Raw genomic sequence first — 26,384 nt, 5'->3', positions numbered from 1 at the left:
GGCTTTTTTATATTATTGTTTTCTTTTTTTTGTGCCCTTGAGCTGTCTCCTTTGTTGTAAAAAAAAAAGGAAGGAAATGTTTTATGGTGTGTCAGACATGCCTAGTTGTACTCTTACTACGAACTTACTACGAAGATGAGCTTAGGAAGTAAATTTGCTGTAGTTGATATTCTAACGGGACTTTCTATTTCGCCCTGTTATCCTGTTACCTATGTTGCTGCACTAATCCCCATTCACGCAGTGTTAACAGACAGTACGACTGAAGAAACAACTTTAAATCGCTTTTTCTATTCTGTTTTGAGCATGTTGTGGACTGCGGGCCAGGCCTGAAATCTGAACTATGGGACTAGTGACGTATCTCCTGAAATTCTGGGCCTCAGTCATTATGGTTCGAAGGCCAGTTTGAGCGTAAAGAATATTCAAGTAAAAATTTTGATGTGTGCAAATTACCCTTTTAAACAACTGTTTTTTGCATCACTTCTTTTGATGTTTGTATTTTCACATTAATGTGCTTGCTTTTGCTGGCTTAGTAGCACAGTCTGCATGCCTTAGTGAGCAGGAGTAGTCACCATGGTGCTGTCTGAGGGAGAACTGGTGCTCCAACTATAGTAGAAAGTCAGTCAGAATGTGTCCTTCTCAGACTTGCATTAACGCAGTCAGAGTGCACTTCACTGTTTCACTACGCCGGTGTGTCATCTTTAATGAGTGTCTCGCTTTAGTATGTCTCACTCAGGTGCATGAGCTCTCTCTCTCTCTCTCTCTCTCTCTCTCTCTCTCTCTCTCTCTCTCTCTCTCTCTCTCTCTCTCTCTCTCTCTCTCTCTCTCTCTCTCTCTCTCTCTCTCTCTCTCTCTCTCTCTCTCTCTCTCTCTCTCTCTCTCTCTCTCTCTCTCTCTCTCTCTCTCTCTCTCTCTCTCTCTCTCTCTCTCTCTCTCTCTCTCTCTCTCTCTCTCTCTCTCTCTCTCTGGCAACTTATTTCCCATGTGCGCCCACCACAAGATCGCCTACACATTCCCTGAAACAGTGTCGCCTCCCTCATGTCAACCTCTCCTCCGTTTGCCCACTGCTGCCTCCTCCCTCTCCTCTCATTTTTTACTTCCCTCCTCCCACTTCTATTTACCTACTTTCTCCTCTTCACTCACTTCGCCTTACTATCTCCCCTCTTTCCTTCCATCACTGCACCACCTCCTTTCCCCTTGTCATGTCTTGTCACCTTCCTCCTCTCCGTTACTACGTACCTTCTTCTCTTTCCCCCCTCCCCCGACTATCTCCCCTCTTCCCGTCCCTCGGAGCAGCCCCTCCTGTCCCCTTGCCTCAGTGTCCTTCTCCCGCTCCCCGCCTAACTACGCCTCCCTTCTCCTTTTTCCCCATTCCCCTACCATCTCCTCCCTCTCCCCTCTCCCTGCAACAGCTCCTTTCCCCTTGTCACCCCTCCTCCCCTTTCAATTTACCACTTACACTCACCTCTTTCCCCATACTATATCCTCCCTTCTCTCCTCTCCCTGCAGCACCCCCTTCCCTTCCACCTGCCGCCCTGTGCCGTGCCGCTGACGTGCCTTCCAATCAGGTGGCGTGAGGCAGGGTAACGCAGCGCCCATTACTGCTAATGAAACTATTCCACGCCGCCACTCCAGAGCCGCCGCCGAGACTAATTTTGTGACTCGATGACCGACAGACGCTAATGTACAATCAGTCACCGGCACCGACGTGAAGGCTGATTAATGGACGCTCATGTTACGTGAAAATATCCGCTAATCAAAGGTGCGGGACAGGTGGCGTAGGTGGTGTCCGCGGTAATGTGTGTGGTGGTGCAGGTGTGGTGTTAGTGGTGGTGGGGGAGGGAATGGTGATAGTGGAGCTGATTTATCCTGGTGGAGTGAGTGGTGGTGGTGTTGTGGTGTTAGTGTGGTGTTGGGATTGCGATTGGTGATGGTGGGGGTTGACTGAGTGGCAGACTTGGTGATGAAGGTGGTGGTGGTGGTGATGGTGGTGGGATGTCACGACTGGATGATAGTAGCAGAAGTAAAATGTGTGCGAGTGCGTGTGCGTGTGTGTGTGTGTGTGTGTGTTAAGTATGTATGTATGTAAGAGCCCAATAACATGTTCCCAAACTAAGAAACACCTCCTTGCATCCCTCCCCGGCGTCATCATGTGAGAAAACAGCGTCACTTGCCAACAAAACAAGTCCTCCATCAGGCGCCGAAGATAACCCGTTTGGCGCCGCACTAACGAGATTGTCGCTGCTTCGGTCCTCTCAAGAAAGGAAGAGCCACCAACACCTTTTTTTTCATTCTCTCTCTCTCTCTCTCTCTCTCTCTCTCTCTCTCTCTCTCTCTCTCTCTCTCTCTCTCTCTCTCTCTCTCTCTCTCTCTCTCTCTCTCTCTCTCTCTCTCTCTCTCTCTCTCTCTCTCTCTCTCTCTCTCTCTCTCTCTGTCTCTCTCTCTCTCTCTCTCTCTCTCTCTCTCTCTCTCTCTCTCTCTCTCTCTCTCTCTCTCTCTCTCTCTCTCTCTCTCTCTCTCTCTCTCTCTCTCTCTCTCTCTCTCATCTTCCTTGTTCCTTTTCTTCTTTTCTCCTTCTCGCCCTCTCGACCAGCACTTTTCTTTAGGTTCAAACTTAAACACCCTTACGAATTAGCCCTTCTATTTTCCCATTTTCTTGTTTTCTTGTTCTCCTATTTCTTTGTCTTCATCTGCTCATTCTTCATATCCTTATTCCAATTCCTAATTTTTCATCTCCTCATGTTCCAACTCCTCTTCCTCCTGATTCTCTTTTTTTTTTCCTCCTTCTCCTTCATCTCCTTTCATACATTTCATCATTTCTTCTACATAACCCACTTCCTTCCTTTTAATCACTGGCATTCCACGTTTAGGGCTCTCAGTGTCTCCTCTGAACACCAACACCCACACCAACCCAAACCCACACCCACCCAAACCCACACCCACACCCACGCAAAAGCAAATAACAAACTGCACGGCAAGACTTACGAACCCGGGAAGAAGTGTATTAATGGAAAATGGAAATGCCTGAAATACTACTATCACAGAAGATATATGCGTACTGCCGGTGCATGGAGGCAAGGTAAGTGGAGGAGGATATTTATATGCAAGGGAAAGATTCAGGAAGGAGTGCGTGGGGTCTCAGTCAGTGAAGGTCTCCCCCTCACACACCCTCTTCTATAAGGTAAAGCCGATTCATAAATGTCCAGAGTGGCTGGTAACGAAGCTTAAAAGGAATTCGTAGTCCGGCTACCAGAGAAAGTGCTTGGGTCACGCCGCCGGTGGAAAACAGAGAAAAAAAGCTACGGTCCGGTAACCTTCTCCGCCTTCATTTGAATTCCAAATCTCAGACTCTAAATCCGGAAGCAATGGATTGTTTTTCTCGCTAAGGTGAGCGGGGGAAGGAGGGAGGAGAGGAAGGCGGAGGGGTAGGAGGGCGTGAAGCACTGGGAGGAAACCTGTGCTTGGGAGAAGGAAGATGCGAGGGGAAAGAGAGGGTACAAGAGGTAGGAGCAGTAGCATAAACACAGGTGGAGATGGAGGAAGAAAAACAGGAAAAAAGGAGGAGGAGGAGGAGGAGGAAGAGGAGGAGGAGGACGAGAAAGAGGAGGAGGAGGAGGGGGAGAAGGAGGTGGAGGAGGAGGAGGAGGAAAAAGAAAAAGAGGAAAAGGAGGTGGAATAGGTCGACGACGGCGGCGAAGAGGAGGAAAAGAAAAGAAGAGAAGAATAAGAAAGGAGAGGAAGAGATGAAGGAAATAATTGACTGTCATGGGAAGACGATTGGGGAAAAGGAGAAAGAAGAAAAAATAAGATGGCCGCCTTAAAAGTGACAAAATACAGAGAGCTTATACAAACTGAAAAAGAAAAAGATAGTCCATAAAAGTCTATGATGATAATCAAAGAAAGAGACGAACAACCATTAGTGGGAGCAAGCGGCAGTGTGTGTGTGTGTGTGTGTGTGTGTGTGTGTGTGTGTGTGTGTGTGTGTGTGTGTGTGTGTGTGTGTGTGGTGCGAGGGAAACGAGAGAAAGGAGGAACATGAGGGCGGCCGTTGGTGCTCAGGTTAACGGGGAAAGAAATTAATCCGTGCATCAGCTGGCAAACGGAGCGGAAAGGAGTAAAGCCTCAACCAAAGTAGAGCCTCGCTACTCTCGGCTGAAAGGAAAGCGATGTTGTACGTCCAGTTTTCTTACGCGAGGAACCAAGCCGAGTGCTGAAAAAAATGCTTCGGGTAAATTCGGAGGCATAAGAGCGAGAAGAAACGCTATAAAAGGAAGGAAAGAGGCTCACCCAAAATACTCCTTCCTTCCTCCTCTACACATTGCTTGACCGGCGCTGCATCTCCTCCAAGACTTTTGCAATACTCAGGCCAGAATGGTTCATAACACCGCCGCGTCGAGGCCTCTGGGTCCAACGATGCCGTGACGTATGGCTATCGTCTCAGAGAAGGAAATAACTTTAAGAATTCTCAATAGTGTGGGCCTGCGGGCGCCTGACGTCTGGTAAGGCACCGAGGACGTGGGAATCTGCTCAAGTTGCTTTCTGTCTGAAGGCAAAAATCCGTGTATGATATTTTGTCCTCTTGTCTCTTGTGAACTGTAGAAACGTTTTTTTGCCCTGCCAGTGTTTCGTTTCACAAGAACTGTCTGCACTTTGATCTCCGTTGGTTATTGGTTCCCTGGAGCTGACGCGTTCACTTGCTTTCTCGTCGGTGTACGTCAAGTGCTTCTGCATTGCTTTTCCTCCGGATGGAAGGGAGATGAAAAAGACGTAAGTCCAAGTCCGATTTTATATTTCTTTTTCCTTGGGGTCAGCGCTACCGGTTGTCAGTCGGTACCTCGGGGTGGCCAGGGCGCCTGGCGGGTCTGGTCGTTGGTATGCTGCTCCTGGAGGCCATTCCGCGGAGTTAGTCACCTCGCTCGTTAAAACTGGTGCTTGGCCTCCGAGACTAACTGTTATCCTCGGCTAATGGCAAATAAAGTCACAGTCTTGACTTTATTCTTATTGTTTTTACGATCTCAACTTGCATTTCTCTGAACTTTGTCTTAACATAAATATTTTTTGCTAATTACCAAGTGACAATATTAGTCTCCAAGGAGAGATGAATGTCACAGTAAGGGATTGTGATGAAAAGTGTAAGACGTTCTTAATCAAACAAAGGGTGCAAGAGAAATGAGGAAATACTTCATAACTGTTCTTCAGTCCTTACATCCAAGTGTTTGTCTTCCCGTGACATCTAACACACGACACGGGTGAAGGACCCTCATAAAAAATCAGGAACAAATATTAGAGTGCTTTATTTTCAGAGCAGCTTCGTCTTTCTAATAGAGCCGCACTTGGAGCTAAAGGAAGGATACCAGGAAAATACATGAAAGTGACTCGTGTTTCAGAGCTCGAGCTACTAACGATTCTGGCCGTTTGTTTTTGTGAGTGTGACACGTGGGCGTTTATGTCTCTTTTCTTTCTTTCTCACACACAAAAAAATGCTACATAGTGCAGTGGTATGCGTGTTCATATAAGAGGTCCCGGGTTCGACGCCCTAACGGAATGGAGACGAGTCGGCAAGGTCATGTTATAAGTGGCTTTGTCAATACAACAGTGAATGGCTGCCGGGTGTCCGTCAGTTTTTTTTTCTTTTCTCTTCTCGTGTGTGTGTGTGTGTGTGTGTGTGTGTGTGTGTGTGTGTGTGTGTGTGTGTGTGTGTGTGTGTGTGTGTGTGTGTGTGTGTGTGTGTGTGTGTGTGTGTGTGTGTGTGTGTGTGTGTGTGTGTGTGTGTGTGTGTGTGTGTGTGTGTGTGTGTGTGTGTGTGTTTCTTTATGCTCGACGGTTCCTTTCCCTACACGAACACAGTCCAGTCCGTCCATGCGCCTCACCTTCCCTCCTCCATCCCTTACTCTTCTTTCCTTCCGTACCTATACAAAGCTCATCCTGTTCTTTCGCCCACAGCCAATTCTTCTTTCTTCCTAAATTATGAAAGTCGAATGCCATCCCCAGCCCCTCCAAGCGGCTTGTAGCAGATTCTCTCTTTGCTGTTTTCCGTCTGCCTCTTCCCAATTGACTTTTCTCTCTTTCCAACGAGTATCATTATCATGTTATTGCATTCCTACAATGCCTTTTCAACATTCTCTACGTCTCACTACTTTACCTCTTCCTCTTCCTCTTCCTCCTACTTTGGGAAGATCATTCAGGCGGACCATTCGTTTCAGCAATCCATATCAATGAACTTCACTTTCCTTATATTCCAGGTCTATGCAGTTTCCTTGCAAAGACAAAGATAAAGAAAATAAGATGAATCCAGAGCACCATTACCATTAATATGAGCCGTTTACGTACAGTAAAAATAATTTCAATGAATGTTTATTTTTGGATCGATTTCATTCCTTTTTTAGTATCATCGTTTCCAGGATTTCGCTCAGCATTATGTATTTTGGAATCTAGACTATATCTCATTGTTGTCGTTTTGCTCTCTCTCTCTCTCTCTCTCTCTCTCTCTCTCTCTCTCTCTCTCTCTCTCTCTCTCTCTCTCTCTCTCTCTCTCTCTCTCTCTCTCTCTCTCTCTCTCTCTCTCTCTCTCTCTCTCTCTCTCTCTCTCTCTCTCTCTCTTATTCTCTCTCTCTCTCTCTCTCTCTCTCTCTCTCTCTCTCTCTCTCTCTCTCTCTCTCTCTCTCTCTCTCTCTCTCTCTCTCTCTCTCTCTCTCTCTCTCTTTTTTTTTTATTTAAACTAATTTTCACAAAAAAAAGAGGCTCAAAATTACACTTTTTAGGTATAACTATTCTAAGAGCCTGTGTATGGGACAAATTAAATTGTCGAATGTTGAAACATACAAGCATACAAATACAAAATACGAAAAAAATAAAGAAAAACATGTAAAAACAATATGGAATAATGTCAGTTTGTCACTTTATATTTATAGTTTATAGCACTAGCGCACTTGGGTGTCCCTCACGCCACCTGTGAGCAGCCAGCTTTACCTGCTGCGTGCTCATGTTCTCCACTTGGGGAGTGGCTGCCGTGAACATGTTCCACAGGCGTGTGGTCCTGGCTGTATATGTGCGCTGGTGCTGCCTGGAGTGTGATCGAGGCACCTCCACGAGCTGGTCACCGGAGAGTGTAGTCCGGGTGAACCTCTGAGCAGCGCGTGGAGGGAGCCTCAAGCTGCTGAGACATCACGGCGGTGCTCCAGCGATGTCACAGTGGCAGACGACTCCTCCAGGTGCTCGCTGGCCTCCACCAGACGCAGTGCTCGTCGCTGCACTGCGTCGAGCCTCTGCATGTGGGTGGCAGCACTCGCCATCCAGCACAGGGCACCGTACTCCAGATACGGTCGTATCTGTGCCTTGAAGAGTGAGGATGCCCCGTGGGTCGAGGGATCCCGCTACTCTTCGCAGGGCAGAGACTCGCAGGGAGGCCTGGCGGGCAACAGATCGGACGTGGAGGTCGAAGCGCAGGCTTTGGTCCACAGTCACTCCCAGGACCTTGATGTGGTCCTGGAGGGGCAGACTCTTGCCTCCAAGACGCAGCTGGCCTGAGACTGCTCGAGCGGCGTCTGGGGACCGTGAGATGACCATGGCCTGCGTCTTCTCCGGGGCGAGGGTGACCTGCCACTCCTCTCCCCACTGCCCCACTAGACTGAGCTGCCTGTTGATCTCCTCGACGGCGCGCTGGCTGTCGGGGCGGCAGTAGGAGCGGGAGAGTGTGCAGTCATCGGCGTACGCTGACACTGCCGATAGCTGCCGGAGGAGATCGTCGATATATATGTTCCACAGGACTGGGCCAAGCACGGAACCCTGTGGAACTGAGGCATGCACTGGTGAAGGCCTTGATGACTGCCCGTTGATCACCACCTGAAGGGTCCTCCCCTGGAGGTAATCCTTGAGCAGCATCAGTAGGGCACCCTGGACACCTTTGGCGCGAAGCTTCTCAATGAGCCCCGAGTGCCAAACCCTATCAAAGGCTCCAGCAATATCCAGGGCTACCACGAGTGTGTCCAGGCCTTCATCCAGTGCGTCTTGCCAATCCTTGGAGAGGAGGAGGAGGAGGTCCGCGGTGGACCGGCCAGGCCTGAAGCCAAACTGTCTATCTGAGAGGAGATGGCTCTCACTCAGATGCTGACAGATGACTGCAGCCACCACACGCTCCAGCACCTTGCCCACCACAGAAAGCAAGGAGATGGGCCTGTAGTTGCTGGGCTCGGACCTCGAATTTTTCTTGTGGACCGGAACCACACGCGCCTCCTTCCATAGTGAAGGCCACTTGCACTCCCTCAGGCAAGACGTGAAGACGGCGGAGAGAGGACCTGAGAGCTCCTTGGCACAATTCTTGAGGAGGCGTGGGCTTATGTCATCCGGGCCAACGGCTTTACCTGCGTCCAGCACGCTGAGCAGCCGCTCAGCCTGCCCTGCCGTCACCGACACACAGGAGAGAGACAACACGGTCGGTTTCTTGGGGCAGCACAGGTGCGGGTCGTCCCGGACACCTTCATTTTCTTGGCGAATAGTTCAGCCAGGAGCGAGGGTTTGTCTCCACTGCTTGTGGCCGTGGAACCGTCAGGCCTGGTGAGTGGAGGGACGGCATGGGGTTGGTTAGCCCCCTGCCGCTCCTTAACGAGACTCCACCAGGTTTTGTTGCCAACTCCTGGGCCGCAAAGTTTCCGCTGCTGGTCCTCTCTCTGTCGCCTCTTCGCCCACGCGCAGGTAGCTGTCATCCGTTTGCAGGCCTCCCGGTGTTGGACTTTATTTTGGCGTGACGGATGACGCTTGTACCTCTCCCAGGCGGCATGCTCGGCCTCGGCAGCAACCCGGCAACGGAAACCGAACCAAGCGGGGTCACTCGGGCTGGCGAGGTACATCCTGCTGGGGACATATTGTTGCTGGAGGGCAAGGAGCTTGGTGATGAGAGCCCGTGCCTTGGCCTCGGCGTCCCCAACCAACAGGGTCTCCCAGTCCGTGTCCTCCACGGCGTGTCTCGTTGACGGCCAATCGGCCCTCTCCCAAAGCCAGATGGTGCGCGGGACTGCGTCTTCCCTTTCTGTGGTCAGCTCAACCCGAGTCAGTACGGCATAGTGGTCAGAGCTGCCCACTGGTCCCAGCTGCTGGCAGCGGAGGCTGGCCTCGGGGAGGTCCGATAGCACAGGGTCCAGTAGCCCTCCTCGCTCATGTGTGGGGAAGGTTACGTGGTTTACCAGACCCTGCACCGTCAGTAAGTTATCGAAGGCTCCCTGCTCCAGGTGGAAGTTTAGATCTCCCACCACCATCACGTGGGAGCACTGGTGACGCAGAAGCAGGGTGTCGAGCTCCTCCGTCAGGCAATCCAGAGGAGCCCGCCCTTGCCTAGGGGGGCGGTACATGAGACAGAGGAGAAGACCACTGTTGTCCGTCAGTGCCACCCTGAAAAATAGAGCTTCCGTTTGGAGAGGCAACGTCACCTCGAGCTGCTGTACATTTAGGCAGTCCTTAAAGCAGGCAGCCACGCCTCCGCCTGCTCTGCTCTCTCTGTCCTTCCTCACCCAGTGGGAATAACCCGGGATTCTGCCAAACGTTGGCTCCACCTCCTCAGTGAGCCACGTTTCCGTCACAGCAACAACGTCGGCTCGATGGCGCAGGACAAAATTGTGGGTGAGGTCGCCAACATTTGTGGGCATTCCCCTGACATTGGCCGACACGACGGTGAGATGCCGGGTGAGGCGCCCATGCCCTCGCCGCCTCGCGTTGGCTTGGCAGGGAGGTGTGGTGTTGAGGCGAGACGTGTTAGTGTCTGCCCTGCCACGAGGGGGCGGGCCAGGTGCGGTGAAGCTCAGGCTGTTGTTGGTGATGTTGCCAGGTGGGGGGCTGCTGGGTGTCCTGAAAGGGCTGCTGAGGGTGGAGAGTTTGCTGCCTCCCCAAGCCTTCCGTCAGGACTCTCCTGAGCAGCATTTCCTGGCGATGGTCAGCAGCACGGCCGTAGCACGCCTCGGTTGTGTGTCCGGGGCGGAAGCAGTATCCACACCGGCTTCTTTCCCCTCCTATGACCTCCCTCGGTGACCTGACGCCCTCTGAGTGAGTCAGGTGGGGCGGGGTTGGTCGCGTGCTCGGTGAGGTGGGGTGTGGTCCTGCCTGTTGCTGGGTCCGTTTCTGAAGCCACCTCTTTGTTGTTGTTACTCTCTCTCTTATTGGAAAATAAATCATGAGTCTGATTCTTATTCCCTCTACGCTTCCATCCCTCCTTCCTCTCCCTTCCCTTCCCTTCAACCAGACTCATTCAATCATTCCCTTTCTCCTCCATCACTCCAACCCTCCACCCTCTGCCCCTACCCCCGCACCTCAATGCATCCCTCTCTTTCTCCATCTTCTTCTCCCCCCTCTCTCTCTACTTATGATCTCCAGGATGGTGTTTGTAAAATATTATTGTTGATATTATTGACATAATTTTCGTTATTTTTGGTTATTATTTTTTATTATTATTACCATTATTTTTTTAGTAGTAGTAGTATTTATTTATATATTTGTTTATTTTCTACACATGAAAGGCTTTCTAGTAAGCCCTCCACATCCCACGTCCAGCTTGTTCAGTGTTTGCAATGTCCGGCCCGTTGTGGAGCCCCGGCTCAGAGGACTGGGGCAGAACCGAAATATATGTAATTTAGTTTTACAACATTATTCTCAGCGACGAGCGAATATATCGAATATAAAATATTAAACTTATTTGTTCCCCCATTCTTCTTTCTTGATTACTCCCGTTCCCTCCACCCTCTCCCGCTCCCTCCTTCCCCCTCTCCCTCTCACCCCTTTTCCGCCAACCTCCCTCCACCCTGGCCTCCCTCCCTCCCTCCATCACTAATACATGGAGTTACCTCTGCGGTCCTCGCCTCCCTCCATGGTTCACGGCTCGCAGGTCCACGCGCTCCATTATGAAGCCGCTGCCCCGGCCTTGTCTCCGCCTCGTCAACACACGCGGCCTCCTCCTCCTCCTCCTCTTCCTCCTCCTCCACCTCCTCCTCCTCCTCCTCCTCCTCCTCCACCTCCCTTCCTCTTCCTCTTCATTATTATCATCGTTATTAATATTAATATTATTATTATTATTATTATTATTATTATTATTATTATTATTATTATTATTATTATTATTAATATTAATATAAATCTCATCATCGTTGCAGTAATAGAATAGTAGCAGTAGTAGTAGTAGTAGTAGTAGTAGTAGTAGTAGTAGTAATAGTAATAGTAGTAGTATTAGTAGAAGTAGTAGTAGTAGTAGTAGGAGGAGTAGTAGTAGGAGTAGTATTAGTATTAGAAGTAATGGGTAGAGTGTACTTGTCCCGCTGGGTCCATCCGTCTGCACTACCAGGACATTTTTTATCTTTGTTTTTAACAAAGAAGCGACACACTAAATGATTAAGGTAAAAAATGACTACTGCGATTTAACTACTCGTGTAAAGAAATCAAAAGTAATCGTTGAACATTATGGTTCTCTCCACTGGTGTCTTAATACTTGAATAAAAATGTTGGTCACCTTCTATCATGCCTGTGGTATAAAAAGGAATTGTTAATTGCTATTTATTATTATATCAGGAGTAATTTCTTCTTTAGCTTGCTTGATTTTGAAATTTGCCTCCACTGGAAGACTTTTTCAAATACTCATTACTTCCTTTTTATGACATGAACAAGTATATGTTTAGTATTCGAGGAAGATTTAAATAATAAATTTATATATTCTTCAATCATGAAACATGCTCATTGTGTAACATCAGACTTTAAAAAAATGAAATATAACTTTCTACTTACTATTGCATCATTTCCATTATTCCAGTTTGTTAACTCTATCGCCTCCGTGGTCTAGTGGTAGCGCAGCTAGCTACGAATCCGCAGGCCCGGGTGAGATTCTTCGCTCGGGCAGTAGGCGTGCAGTGCAGCTCACCCAGCTGTTCATCTTCTCTTTTGGACTGGTCGATAAATGGGTATACCTTGGTAAACCTGGGGAATGTAAACTGGGGTAGCCTGAATGTCGCTCTGGCCCGTGTCCAGGAGTGATGGGTTCTTCACACCACAGGCTCAAGGGCCAATGCAACGAAGACTTGCCGCGCACAGCTGTTGTGTATGCCCTCAACTTTACCTTATTTTGCTAATTCAATACCATTACATTTTTCTAATGAAGAGGAAAAACACTAAACATGAACGCATGAAAAAGAAGCAAAAACAGACAGCCTGTTGACGCATAACGAAGCTACCTACTTAAGTGATCAGTTCGTTGGCCACGCCAGTGAATTATGGAAGAGATAAAAGCAGGACTGTTCATATCACTCCTGACACAACAAACGGTCCGTGCTATTTTTATAAGCTGATCATTCTAAGGACTTCTGCAGGAAGGTTGTTCCAGACGGGGATGACTCAAAAAAAATAAAAAAATAAATAAATAACTGCAGCCGATGTCTGTCACGCATCTCCTCGCTTGAATTGATTGACCGTAATTTCTACCTTCCGGATTAGTTTGGAGTTAAAAATAGTTGTTGAATCTAACTACATGCAGACATCAATCAACTCCCTCATAGTATTAGTCTCTTTACACGTGAGGTGTTTGAGAAGTTTTGATTCTCTCCTCATACGGCTGTGCTCTCAACGATGATGTAATATTCGTTGCGTATTCTAGCTTAGCAATAGGAAGCAAAGAGTGCAAATCAATGGTAAAAGATCTGACTGGGGATGTGTTACGAGTGGGGTCCCACAAGGTTCGGTGTTAGGTCCACTTTTGTTTATTATTTATATCAATGACTTAGATACAGGAATTAGTAGTGATGTTAGTAAATTTGCAGATGATACCAAGATCGGTAGAGTAATTGAGTCGGATCAGGACGCTAGTATTCTCCAAGGTGAACTCAACAGATTGTATGACTGGGCGGATAAATGGCAGATGGAGTTCAATGTAGGGAAGTGCAGTATTCTGAGTGTAGGTAGGAACAACCCCTCACACAACTATTGCTTAAATGACACTCTCATAAGCAGGTCTGGGTGCGAGAGGGATTTAGGGGTCTTAGTGAGCTCTGATCTCCGTCCAAGGGCACAATACATTCAAGCTAGAAATCGAGCTAATAGGGTACTGGGATTTATTTCAAGGAGCGTAAGCAACAGAAGCCCCGAAGTCTTCCTCAAACTATATTTAGCATTAGTTAGACCTCATCTTGACTATGCGGTTCAGTTCTGGTCACCTTACTATAGAATGGATATCAAAATGTTAGAATCGGTGCAGAGGAGGATGACTAAGATGATTCAGGGGTTGAGAAACTTGCCATACGAGGAAAGACTCAAACAGTTAAACTTGCATTCTCTAGAAAGGCGAAGGGTGCGTGGAGACATGATCGAGGTTTATAAATGGATGAAGGGCTTTAATAAGGGGGATATTCATAAGGTTCTGTTGGTAAGAGAACCGGGTAGGACACGAAGTAATGGGTTTAAACCGGATAAATTCAGATTCAACAGGGACATAGGCAAAAATTGGTTTACTAACAGGGTGGTGGATGAGCGGAATGGGCTTAGCAGTCATGTGGTGAGTGCCAATACAATTGTCACATTCAAAAATAGACTAGATAAATTCATGGACAGCGATATTAGGTGGGGTTAGATGCACGGGAGCTTAGGGTCAAAGGAGCTGCCTAGTACAGGCCTACCGGCCTCTTGTAGACTCCTGCGTTCTTATGTTCTTATGTTCTTATGTTAACTCTGCGTATTCAAGGTAAAGCATAACAAACGGGCTATAATTATGAGATAACTATTATCTAATCACGGCGACTTACACTTAAATTTCCTCGCTATGAACTACAACATAGTATTATTTTTTTATAGGTAAATTCACAATGCTCTGCATGTTTTAAGTTACCGCTAATTGTGTGTCTAAGAACCGATTCCTGACATACAACATGCAGGCTCCCCACACATGTTATATGTATGATTTCTATTTCTACGTAGACCTAACAATTTTTAAATGTGAATGACATCGGACGCTTTTCAGGCCGCTAAATACTGCGGTCGAGGTCTTCTTGGAAAATTTCGCAATCTGTCGTCGTGAGAGCCGTTTCACTCACTTTTCTCCCATTATTTATTAAAGGAGGAGGAATAAACATGGAAACATGGAAGGACAGGCAACAGGAAACCTATTGGCTCATTACGAGATTGCCTGCACTAAAATAGAGCCATGATATACCTGACGGTCGCGTTGTGTCTGCAGAGCAGATCAAAGTACTTCGGTGATCATGTTCAATTTACTTATGTTGTCACAAAGTAACAGTCGATTCGATTTTTCAAGGCGTTGGTGGTTTCTGCACCTACTATTTCAGCAGGGAGATTGTTGCAAAGGCGTATGACTCGGTTTGAGGGGAAACTCCTACTGATGTATGTATTGCATCGCTTCGCTTGTGTATGCGCGAGGACCAGCGCTTATTTGTGTAATGCCACATTACCACAGATATGGCATTACAATTATATGATAAACATATTCGTCCAAACCTAACCGAACCGCCGATCGCCGATGCCGCAGACAGCGTATGACAAACATATTCGTCCATCCATAACCCATCCGCCGATAGCCGATACCGCCCGATGCCGCAGACAGTGGCTACATCTTGGATAGGTAGACCATTGTTTCTAGTTCTTGAGTTAGTTGATGAAGAAGTAGAGGAGGGACAGGAAGAGGAAGGACAGGAAGAGGAAGAAGAGGAGGAGAAAGAGAAGGAGGAGGAAAAGGAAGATAAAGAAAGGGAAGAAACAAGGAAATGCAGGCAACACAAAGCCTTTTAGCTCATAGCGAGGTTGCCTGCTCTGGTGCCTTAATCTGCTCAACAGTCACTTCTTGCCTGCAGAGAAGATGAAAAAACTTCCGTATTCAATTTACACCTGGCGCAGCGAAATAGAAGTCAACTCTTTTTATTTTTTAAGGAGTTGATGATATTCTCAAGTACTACTCCTGAGGGAAGGTTGTTCCATTGGCGGATGACCTGGTTTGAGAAGAAACCCCTGCCAATGACTGTACCACATCATCTCGTTTAAATTGGTAGACCGTTATTTCTAGTTCTTAAATTGGTTTGTACCTCAAAAAATTGTAGTAGTCGACGTTACTGAAGAGAAAGAGGAGGAAAAAGAGACGGAGACGGAGACGGAGGAGGAGTAGGAGGAGGAGGAAGAAGAGGAGCGAGAAGAGGAGGAAGAAGAAAAGAAAGCGGCAGAGGAAAAGGTGTGAAGAAAGGAAGAAGAAGAGAAAGAGAGAGGGGAAGAGGAAAAGGAGTAACAAATCTCAAGGATACACCGGATGTAAACTTTGCTTGTGTAGGAGTTGCAGAGAGAGAGAGAGAGAGAGAGAGAGAGAGAGAGAGAGAGAGAGAGAGAGAGAGAGAGAGAGAGAGAGAGAGAGAGAGAGAGAGAGAGAGAGAGAGAGAGAGAGAGAGAGAGAGAGAGAGAGAGAGAGAGTCAATGACAGACAAACAGAAGGGAGGAGTTGAGACAAACACGATTAAACGCAAGAGCAGAGTTCCTGTTTGTGTGTGTGTGTGTGTGTGTGTGAGTGTGTGTGTGTGTGTGTTTGCAGGAGTCTTGATGATTGATTGGATCCTGCGTCTTGCCGATAAAGTGCTCCCCCTACTCCGCTCCTCCTCCTCCTCCTCCTCCTCCTCCCCCTCCTCCTCCCCCTCCTCCTCTTCCTCCTCCATCTGGTGCAGTTTGGTGAAGAGTAAAGCGTAGGCGGTGAAGCAAAAGCAATAGGAGGAGAAGGTGTAGGAGGAGAAGGAGGAGAAGGAAGAGGAGGATCGTAAGTCACAGCAAAAACTTTATCGCTGCAATTTATTCTCATCACAAGGCCGGTGGAGGCGTGGGAGGATTGACGCCACTCCTTCTCTTTCCCCTCCTCCACCTCCTCCTCCACCTTATCATCATCATACTCATCCTCCATTTCCTAATACTACTTTCTTTACTCCTCCTCCTCCTGCTCCTTTTCCTCCTCTTCTTTCTTCTTCTTCGTTTCCTCCTCCTCCTCCTCCTTATCATCATCATACTCATCCACCATTTTCTGCTACTACTTCTTTTTCTACTACTCCTTCTGCTCCTTTTCCTCCTCTTCTCTCTTCTTCTTTTCCTCCTCCTCCTCCTCCTCCTATTCCTCCTCCTCCTCATTCTCCTGCTCTTTTTCCGCCTCCTCTTTCTTCTCCTATTCCTCCTCCTCCTCTTTCTTCTCCTATTCCTCCTCCTCCTCTTTCTTCTCCTCCTCCTCCTCCTCCTCCTCCTCCTTCTCCTCATTCTCCTGCTTTTTTTCCTCCTCCTCTTTCTTCTCCTATTCCTCCTCCTCCTCTTTCTTCTCCTATTCCTCCTCCTCCTCCTCCTCCTCCTCCTCCTCCTCCTCCTGTAGCATAGTCGTCAACTACAAGCAGATAAGAAAATGTATAAATCTCTCTCTCTCTCTCTCTCTCTCTCTCTCTCTCTCTCTCTCTCTCTCTCTCTCTCTCTCTCTCTCTCTCTCTCTCTCTCTCTCTCTCTCTCTCTCTCTCTCTCTCTCTCTCTCTCTCTCTCTCTCTCTCTCTCTCTCTCTCTCTCTCTCATTTATATTACGTCTTGAGCTTTTTATAGGGCATTTATCTGTTAAAGGCTGTATGGTGAGTATATTTCCTATCTAAAAACCGACCCTCTGCTCAAATACCCTACTACTTTTTTAAGTTATAATAATATACAATATACATGAGCCTTACGTAAGCCTACTGAGCATATACATGCTTTTTTACGTACAATATGCACAGCTGTCAACCGTGTCCGTGTCACTCATCACTGTACGGCTTCACACATCCGTGTCACTATCCCGCACTGCACAAAGCCAATTATGGACACTCACTTTGAATTTCTGATCCCCACACCCAGCAACACTTAGGTCGTCGGGGCGCTCGTCCGAGGTCAGAAATTCATTCCATCACCGCACATGTTTGTTTGAACAGCCGCTGGTGGTGGGATGTGTGAGCGCGGCGTGGCCACGGCGGAGGGCGCCGACCTGACAGCTCTTGTGTGCGTTTCTGCTCGGGGGGGTGTAGGTGGATCATTCTCTCCCCCTGCACCTTGTAGAGGGTGGTGAGGCCCGGCACATCCCGGCGATGTTGTAGGGTGCCCAGTGACGTGTAGCGATCCGGCTGGGCGTTCCAGATATGCCTCTCCGCTCGCCGCTGCATCTTGTCTAGTGTTTCAAGGTGTGTGGAGGCTGCGCCACCTCAAGCGAGGCAAGAGTATTCTTGCGAGGAGGGGATCTGGGCTTTGTAGAGCAGCTCACGACCCCTTTCGTCAAGGAGCCAGGAAATCCTTCTGAGATCGGCCAGCATCCCTGCCGCTGTTTGGGCGAGCTACTCTATGTGGATCCTGAAGGTCAAGTTAGAGTCGTAAGTGACCCCCAAGAATTTCTTGTTGGGGTACCAGTGCCGTCACGTTGAACGTTGGCCGGGTATCGCACATTGTCTTGGACACCACCTGCAGCTGGGTTTTATAAGGAGCAAAGCTGACCTGCCATCTGCGTCCCCAATCTTCAATGCGGCGGAGAATGGCATTGAGGCGGGACATAGCGGCGTCTTCCTACCCCGGGGTGAAGGGAAGCGACACAGTCACGTCGTCCGCAAACTCCCTGGCGCTGGGGACGAGATTCAGCAGGTCGTTGATGTAAATGTTCCAGAACAGCGGCCCTAGTACGCTGCCCTGCGGCACTCCTGCCTTGAATTTGTGAGGGGAAGACTGCCTCCTGCCGTGCACCACCCCTGCCGTGCACCACCCTCATGAACCTCTCCTGCAGGTAATGATGGCTCAGCAGCTTTAATAGGGAACCACCCACGCCAGCCTCCCGCAACCTCTCCGCCAGGGTGGAGTGCCAAACCCGGTCGAAGGCACCGGCGATGTCCAGTGCCAGTACCGCTGTGGAGCTCCCGTTTTCCAGAGCGTCGCTCCACTCGGTGCTCAACAGGAGGGTGAGGTCCGCAGCGGAGCGCCCCTTTCTGAATTCGTACTTCCTGGCACTGAGGAGGTGCTGACGCTCTGCTATGATGCCATCAAGCACCTTGCCCACCATGCAGAGCAAGGAGACAGGGCGGTAGTTGGCTGGCTCCGATTTGCTGCCTCCTTGGTTGTGCACTGGGACGATGCTGCTGGCTTTCCACATTCGGGACCACTTGTTTTAACTCAGAATGGCCTCGAATATTCTCGTGAATGGTTCCGCCAGCTCAGCAGCACACTTACAGAGTACCCGCGGGTTTACTCCGTTAGACCCCACAGCCTTCGCCTCTTCCAGTTCAGAGAGGGCAGCTCTGACCTCCCCCTCCGCCGTGGTTATCGAGGTTAGCTTGACCCCTGCTACCATGGGGAGTGAAAGGGTTGGCTTGGCGGAGTTCGGCACTCTTTTTTTTTAGATATTGAGCCGACACTGAGCACTTTAAACGCCAACACCTTGAGCCCCGCGGTGATGGGCGTGTCCAGCACTACAACACTGAGGGATGATTTGTAACAGAGGGCAACCCCACCACCCTGTGTATTCCGGATCTTCCTGACCCAGGCCGAATATCCTTTTATTCGTGCATAGTTTTGGGGCACATTATTTTCCAGGATGGTCTCGGACACGATCACTAACTCAGCGTTGTGCACACGAACAAAGCTGTGCTTGAGCTATTCTACGTTCGTGTGGAAACCCCGCAGATTGGCCGACATAATGCGGAGCTCATCCCAGCACCTTCTGCTCCGCCACACACACACACACACACACACACACACACACACACACACACACACACACACACACACCCGGGGTAAAGGTGCCTCAGGTGGACAGATCACTGCAAGGACACTCAAACACAAAGACCGTGTAATTAGTGTGTGTGTGTGTGTGTGTGTGTGTGTGTGTGTGTGTGTGTGTGTGTGTGATTTATTGCATGACGCGTCCGAATAATTACCTGCAGTGTCTAACGAATATCTTGGTGTGGTGGTGGTGGTGGTGAAGGTGGTAGTAGTAGTAGTAGTAGTAGTAGTAGTAGTAGTAGGAGTGGTAGTAACAACAATGATAATAATAATAATAATAATAATAATAATAATAATAATAATAATAATAATAATAATAATAATAATAATAATAAAAACCAATAAAAATGATAACCTGAAACTTCACCAGCGACAACTGTATTGGACAATTTCTGGCTATTTCCTCATATCTGTTTCCTCTCTTTTCTCTTCTGCCATCCGTCCCCCTCTCTCTCTCTCCTCCAATCTCTCTTCTCTTTCCCTCTCTTTGCTTTCGCCTCCATTTTATATCCTATATTCACCGCCTTTTCCTCTTCATATTCTTTTCTTTTCCGTCCCTCGGCAATCCCCTCGTCTCTGTTACAATTCCACATTCTCTCTCTCTCTCTCTCTCTCTCTCTCCATAGAGATAATTGGAAAACTTTTGTGTGTTTGTGTGTGTGTGTGTGTGTGTGTGTGTGTGTGTGTGTGTGTGCTAGACCTTTGCCCTCAGCCCTCATTTATATTCAGATTCATCCCTAACCTCTGGAATTTAGGAAGATTTGAGAATTTCACTTTGGTTTTTGACTCTCTCTCTCTCTCTCTCTCTCTCTCTCTCTCAAAAAAAATGAAGTTGGATAGGGCGATAGACAGATAGACAGACATAGAAAGAAGCAAAGAGATAGCTGCAGACAGACAAAGATAGAGTAGATTCAGAACGAGATGAAGAGGATAAAATTGAAAAGTGTACATTAACACAGTAAAAAATCAAGTGAGTAGGAGGAGAGGTAAAGAAGGGAGAGGGAGAGGAGGAAGAGAGGGGTTGAGGGTTAAGAGATGAAGTGAGACTGCTATTTTTCTTTTCATTCTTGCATCTGTATTTATCTTCCAGTGTTTTTGTATATATTTAAAACTCCTTTTGTGCGCGGGTGTGTGTCCTTCCCCGTTTACTCTGACCATCCTAAGCGGCGTTTAAGTCGGGTAACAAGGAACGAACGGCTTAGAACTCCCACTCAAAAAGAAGCGAGAGAAAGTGAGCGAGTTTCTCCTTTTAAAACTTTCCACCCTCCAAAAATTATTAATAAAAGTCGTCTCTCTTAACACTTTAATATTCAAACTTGACTCTCGACGGCGGGAAAAAGACGAAAAATAAAACTTTGAAAACTGCACTTCAAAAAACACCTCCGTCTTCTGCAACTTTAACACAGAGAGAGAGAGAGAGAGAGAGAGAGAGAGAGAGAGAGAGAGTGAGAGTGAGAGAGAGAGAGAGAGAGAGAGAGAGAGAACTTTTAAGATTACCCTTCAGAAACCATTCATACTGCACTTCAAAAAACACCTCCGTCTTCTGCAACTTTAACAGAGAGAGAGAGAGAGAGAGAGAGAGAGAGAGAGAGAGAGAGAGAGAGAGAGAGAGAGAGAGAGAGAGAGAGAGAGAGAGAGAGAGAGAGAGAGAGAGAGAGAGAGAGAGAGAGAGAGAACTTTTAAAATTACCCTTCAGAAACCATTCATCTGTTGTAACTTTGTAGGAGAGAGAGAGAGAGAGAGAGAGAGAGAGAGAGAGAGAGAGAGAGAGAGAGAGAGAGAGAGAGAGAGAGAGAGAGAGAGAGAGAGAGAGAGAGAGAGAGAGAGAGAGTTCCAGACGGAGACACACAGGGATGGAGAGAGAGAGAGAGAGAGAGAGAGAGAGAGAGAGAGAGAGAGAGAGAGAGAGAGAGAGAGAGAGAGAGAGAGAGAGAGAGAGAGAGAGAGAGAGAGAGAGAGAAAGAGAAAGAGTGAGAGAGAGAGAGAGGGAGAGCCGGGGGAGTTTAACTAAGTTCACGACCATGGGGAAATAATGAAGAATTAAAAGTTCAGATTTAGTTGTCTTCAAACGAACTCTTTTGAAATCCGGATGTTGAAGTTGAGAGGAGAGGAAGAAGTAAACATGGAAACATGGAAACTTAAAAGATCAGGCACTGAAAGGACTGCAGGCGTATAATAACTACTTTTATCTAGGCTGCCCACTTAACCCATTGGCTGTGATTGGCACGGATTTGGCTTTCACTGTTAGCCTGGCAACTTATACTCCCAGATCTTTCTCTGCCTCTGTGTTGGGTAATGGAGTGTTTCTCATGTGGTATTGGTATGTTGGATATCCCCTCCGAAGGTGCATGACTTTACATTTTTCTTCAGTGAATTGTAGCAGCCACTTTTTGTTCCATTCCTGTAGGTTGGTGATGTCTTATTGTAGGAAATCAACAGTAAAGGGGTTAAGTGTTAAAATCTATTTGTTATTAACTGAACTGACGTAAAGAATGGATTGTAGTACCATCTGCTTAAAGTACGTGAGCGTTTATTTCACTCCAGTTGATTCAGTCGCTGTTTGTACGGCTGTCGTGATACAAATTGGAAAAGGAAATGAAGGAGGAGGAGGAGGATGGCGAAGAAAAAAAGAGGAGGAAAAAGTAGGAGGAGGAAGAAGAAGAAGAAGAAGAAGAAAAAGAAAAAGAAAAAGAAAAGGAAAAAAGAAGAAGAAATAGAGGATGAGGAGGAATGGAGAAAAAGAGCATAGGAGAAGGAGCAATAGAGGAAAATGATAGCGAATAAATATAATAGTGTAAGTCATAAACATGAAAATAAGTGATTAAAAAAATAAAGGTGAAGACAGGCATAAAAAGAGGAAATAATATGAAAAAAAACATATATTCATTTATTTATTTATTTATATGTAAAGCAACAATTGCCATAACGACGCAGTAATACCATAAACATTTTTCTATGTGGTAATATTTATTTTGACGCACACGAAAGTACGTTTTTTCCTCTTCTTTTCTGGCGGCTAAAAAATAATAATTTTTCCCCTGAATTCGGTTATTTTTTCTTCCAAACAGTCGCTCAGTTTCATGAATAATTAAAACTTTGGTGTTTACACAGTTAATTCGTGCATTGTGTGTTTGGCCTTAATTTCGCACAACTCCTAATTCACTTTTATTCTTCTTTCTGCATCACTCAAAAAGTCGTCATAAAGTTGCCTTTAAATGTCCCGCAAATTCTAAATGTTTAGAATTCTGAGAAATTTACCAGAGAATTAAAAAAGTTCGTCGTGTGAGTAGTTTAAGACTTTACGTCCCTTGTATCTAATTCCCTGCACCCCCCCCCCCCTCTCTCTCTCTCTCTCTCTCTCTCTCTCTCTCTCTCTCTCTCTCTCTCTCACGTATCCCTTTCTTCCAACATTCTATTTCTTCCTTTCTCTTAGCCCATCTCTACTAACTCCCATTCTCTTCTTTGTCACTCTTTCAATCTTTTCTCACATCAATGCTGCCTCTCTCCTTCCTTTCTTTCCTTTCTTCTTTCACTTGGATAATAATTCGATGGAGAGGCGCCTCAAATGGAAGAAATTAAGTCACTGTCACGTTTTAGAAAGTTTACCGGAAAATTTCTCATCTCAATAGTTTTTTTTTTTTGTGTGTGTGTATCTTTGTGTTTGTGTTTGTGTGTGTGTATGTGTGTGTGTGTGTGTGTGTGTGTGTGTGTGTGTGTGTGTGTGTGTGTGTGTGTGTGTGTGTGTGTACGATGTTTAGTGAAATTAGAGATGTTTTGCTATAACTTTATCGCTGTTTCTTTTTTTTTATTCTTTTCTTCTTTTTTCTTCTCCATCTTTTTCTTATTTTTCTTTTACTTTTTTTTTCTCCTCTTCCTTGTCTTCTACCTCGTCATCCTCGTCTTCTTCTTCTTCTTCTTTGTACTATTTTCCTTCAGCTTTTTTCTTTTTCGTCTTCCTCGTTTCCTCTTTAAAATTTGCTGTATTTTATCAATTTCCTTTGTGATACCTTCCAACGCTTACGCGCACACACACACACACACACACACACACACACACACCAATAACGAAATGCAGAGTGCTGGTCATTTAAAAAATTTCTCTCTTTACTCGAAATGTAAATATTCTTTCAAAAAAATCAGTGATGCAAAAAGGATCAGTGATGCAGAGAGAGAGAGAGAGAGAGAGAGAGAGAGAGAGAGAGAGAGAGAGAGAGAGAGAGAGAGAGAGAGAGAGAGAGAGAGAACCTTTGCCAGGGTTTGCGTGAGTCGGGTTACTGTATCATTATTTCAGGAGGAAGGAGAGAAGAAGGAGCTAGAAAATGGTGAAGGAGGAGAGAGAGAGAGAGAGAGAGAGAGAGAGAGAGAGAGAGAGAGAGAGAGAGAGAGAGAGAGAGAGAGAGAGAGAGAGAGAGAGAGAAAAGTACAGTAAGAGAGAGAAAAACTATTGTATAAAGGAATGGAGGAGGATTAGGAGGAAAAAGAAGATGAAAGAGAAGAAAAGAAGAAAAAGAGGAGGAGGTAGGAGGGAGAAGCCGAAGAAAAAAGGAGATGCATAACAGAAGTGAAGGAGACGTTCTGTATATCATGTTTAGAGGCGAAGGGAGAAAATTGAAAAGCAAAAGGTCACAAGACTAAAGGAATTGGCAAAAGGAAGAAGAGATAAAAGAGAACGCGCAGAGAGAGAGAGAGAGAGAGAGAGAGAGAGAGAGAGAGAGAGAGAGAGAGAGAGAGAGAGAGAGAGAGAGAGAGAGAGAGAGAGAGAGAGAGAGAGAGAGAGAGAGAGACGTATTGGGGTATAGAAATTGAGAAACAGTGCACGGGAAACGGAGGGTAAAAATGTCAGGGAAAGCGAAGAAGAGTTGAGAATTTGTAGATGAATAAAGGAGAGGGGAATGAAAATGAAGGCGGGGAGGTGGCGAGAGGAAGCGAGGAAGAAGGAAGGGAGAGGGAGAGAAAAGAAAGCGACAGGAACGACATGCCAGAATGAAGAGCGTGCGAGAGAGAGAGAGAGAGAGAGAGAGAGAGAGAGAGAGAGAGAGAGAGAGAGAGAGAGAGAGAGAGAATCAAACAGAAATGGAGACAAATAAATACAGAAAGATACATAGACAAATTCAGACACACAAAGATAGATAGACAAAATGGAAGATAGATAGACTGACAAACAAACAAACAAAACATGCAGGAAGAGAGGGAATCTCACACACACACACACACACACACACACACACACACACAGAGGCAATCACGGTGAGGTATAGCAACTGATATTTTTTTTCACCATTCAAAATGAGGCTTCGATGAGGATTGGAAATTGCAGGTAAACACTCGCCAACTCATATACAACGGTGAGAGTTTTGTTTACCTGTTGGCGAGTAGGGAGAGAGAGAGAGAGAGAGAGAGAGAGAGAGTACACTGCCGTCCCTACACTCTCTCTCTCTCTCTCTCTCGACAGTAAATACAATCACAGTCCCCTCATCCGTCTCTAAGGGAGTAACACAATTTATTCATCAGTTATTCATGGCCGTCGCTGCTGTGTGTGTGTGTGTGTGTGTGTGTGTGTGTGTGTGTGTGTGTGTGTGTGTGTGTGTGTGTGTGTGTGTGTGTGTGTATAAATTAAGGTTATGTAATGCTCTTAAACATTCTTTCTTATTGCAGTCCTACTTCATTAGCACTACTACTTCCAAGAATATAACACTAACAACAGGAAAACAGCAACAATATCAACAACAACTAACACTATTATTTTTTTTTATACGGCCTCCAAGAGAGAGACCCCTCTGTGTGTGCCCCGTGCATCACAGAGGTGATTGTCTCTGGAATGGAGACATACATTCAACGTACTTTCTCTATTCTCATGCTGAGAAGCCTTGGTTTAATCTCGCTTGTTATCGTGCTGTCAAAGATAGAGAGGCAGCTCAAAAAAGGTACCTGAGCATTCGAACTCCCGCTAACCGTGATCTTTACATTTCCGCCCAGAATCGTGCAAAATCTATTCTTCGACTTACCTAAAGCTCTTTCATCCATAGTAAATATCAAAACCTTGCTTTCTGTAATCTCTAAGGCTGAACTCTTCGCTCAAGCTTTCTCTAACAGCTCCACTTTTGAGGATTCTGGGCATATTCCTCCTACTCATCCCCCCTCTGACTCCTTTTTGCCTGTTGTTAATCTTCTTAAGGATGGTGTTTTCTATGCCCACTCTGGCCTCAACTCTCAGAAGGCTTCTATTGTTCTTAAAATCTGTGCCTCCGTGCTGACACCCTAACTGGTCAAATTCTTTCACGTCTGCCTATAAACATCTACCTTTCCTTCCTGCTGGAAGTACGCAGTCATACAGCCTATGCCTAAGAATGGTGACCGTTCCAGTCCCTCAAACTACCTCCCTATAGCTTTGCTTTCCTGTTTACCTAAAGCTTTTGAATCAATCCTTAACTGGAAGATTCAAAAGCACTTCGCACTGCTGACCTTTTATCTGGTCGCCAGTGCAGGTTCCGCAAGGGGCGTTCTACTGGAGATCTTTTTGCTCTCTTAACTGACTCCTGGTCATCCTCGTTTAGCAGTTTCGGTGAAACTTTATCAGTTGCGCTAGACATATCGAAAGCTTTCGATAGAATCTGGCACAAATCCTTTCTTTCTAAACTGCCCTTTTTCGGATTCTATCCCTCTCTCTGTTCCTTTATCTCCAGTCTCCTTTCCGGCCGTTCTGTCTCTGCTGTGGTAGACGGTCACTGTTCTTCCTCTAAACCTATCAACAGTGGTGTCCCGTAGGGCTCTGTCCTATCACCCACTCTCTTCCTGTTATTCATCAATGATATTCTTTCTATAACAAACTGTCCTATCCATTCATACGCTGACGACTCCACTCTGCATTATTCAACTTGTTTTAACAGAAGACCCTCTCAACAGAAATTACAAGACTCCAGACTGGAGGCTGCAGAACGCTTAACCTCAGACCTTGCTATCATTTCCGATTGGGGTAAAAGGAACCTTGTGTCCTTCAATGCCTCAAAAACGCAATTTCTCAACATATCAACTCGACACAATCTTTCAAACACTTATCCCCTATTCTTCAACAAAACTCAGCTGTCACCTTCTTCAACACTAAACATCCTCGGTCTATCCTTAACTCAAAATCTTAACTGGAAACTTCACATCTCCTCTCTCACTAAATCAGCTTCCTCGAGATTGGGTGTTCTATATCGTCTCCGCCAGTTCTTCTCCCCCGCACAGTTGCTATCGATATACACGGGACTTGTCCGCCTTAGTATGCAGTATGCATTTCACGTGTGGGTGGGCTCCACTCACACAGCTCTTCTGGACAGAGTGGAGTCCAAGCTCTTCGTCTCATCAGCTCTCCTCCTCTTTCTGATAGTCTTCTACCTCTTAAATTCTGCCTCCATTTTGCCCCTCTTTCTATCTTCTATCGATATTTTCACGCCGACTGCTCACCTGAACTTGATAACTGCATGCCTCCCCCCATCCCGCGGTCTCGCCGCACTCGACTTTCTACTCAGTCTCATCCCTTTACTGTCCAAATCCCTTACGCACGAGTTAACCAGCATTTTCAATCCTTCATCCCTCGCGCTGGTAAACTCTGGAACAATCTTCCTTCATCTGTATTTCCTCCT

The 26,384-nt window shown here is 46.7% G+C and overlaps 1 protein-coding gene across 1 annotated transcript in view; it reads right to left on the bottom strand.

The window, feature by feature from the left end:
- Positions 1-10,879, bottom strand: part of LOC126998181 (uncharacterized) — a 133,637-nt gene extending 122,758 nt beyond the window's left edge. Inside the window, exons 1-4 of the mRNA XM_050859629.1 lie at positions 10,824-10,879; positions 9,501-9,753; positions 8,758-9,086; positions 8,412-8,547 (exon numbers count right to left, since the gene is read on the bottom strand). Of these exons, the coding sequence (XP_050715586.1) occupies positions 8,412-8,547; positions 8,758-9,086; positions 9,501-9,753; positions 10,824-10,879 (774 nt within the window). The remainder of the gene's footprint in view (positions 1-8,411; positions 8,548-8,757; positions 9,087-9,500; positions 9,754-10,823) is intronic.
- Positions 10,880-26,384: the final 15,505 nt, after the last annotated feature.

The sequence above is a fragment of the Eriocheir sinensis genome, chromosome 2 (assembly GCF_024679095.1).
Source record: "Eriocheir sinensis breed Jianghai 21 chromosome 2, ASM2467909v1, whole genome shotgun sequence".
NCBI classification, from domain to species: Eukaryota; Metazoa; Arthropoda; class Malacostraca; order Decapoda; family Varunidae; genus Eriocheir; species Eriocheir sinensis.
The sequence above is the reverse complement of the archived record's forward strand: the minus strand, read 5'-3'. Positions and strand labels throughout refer to the sequence as shown.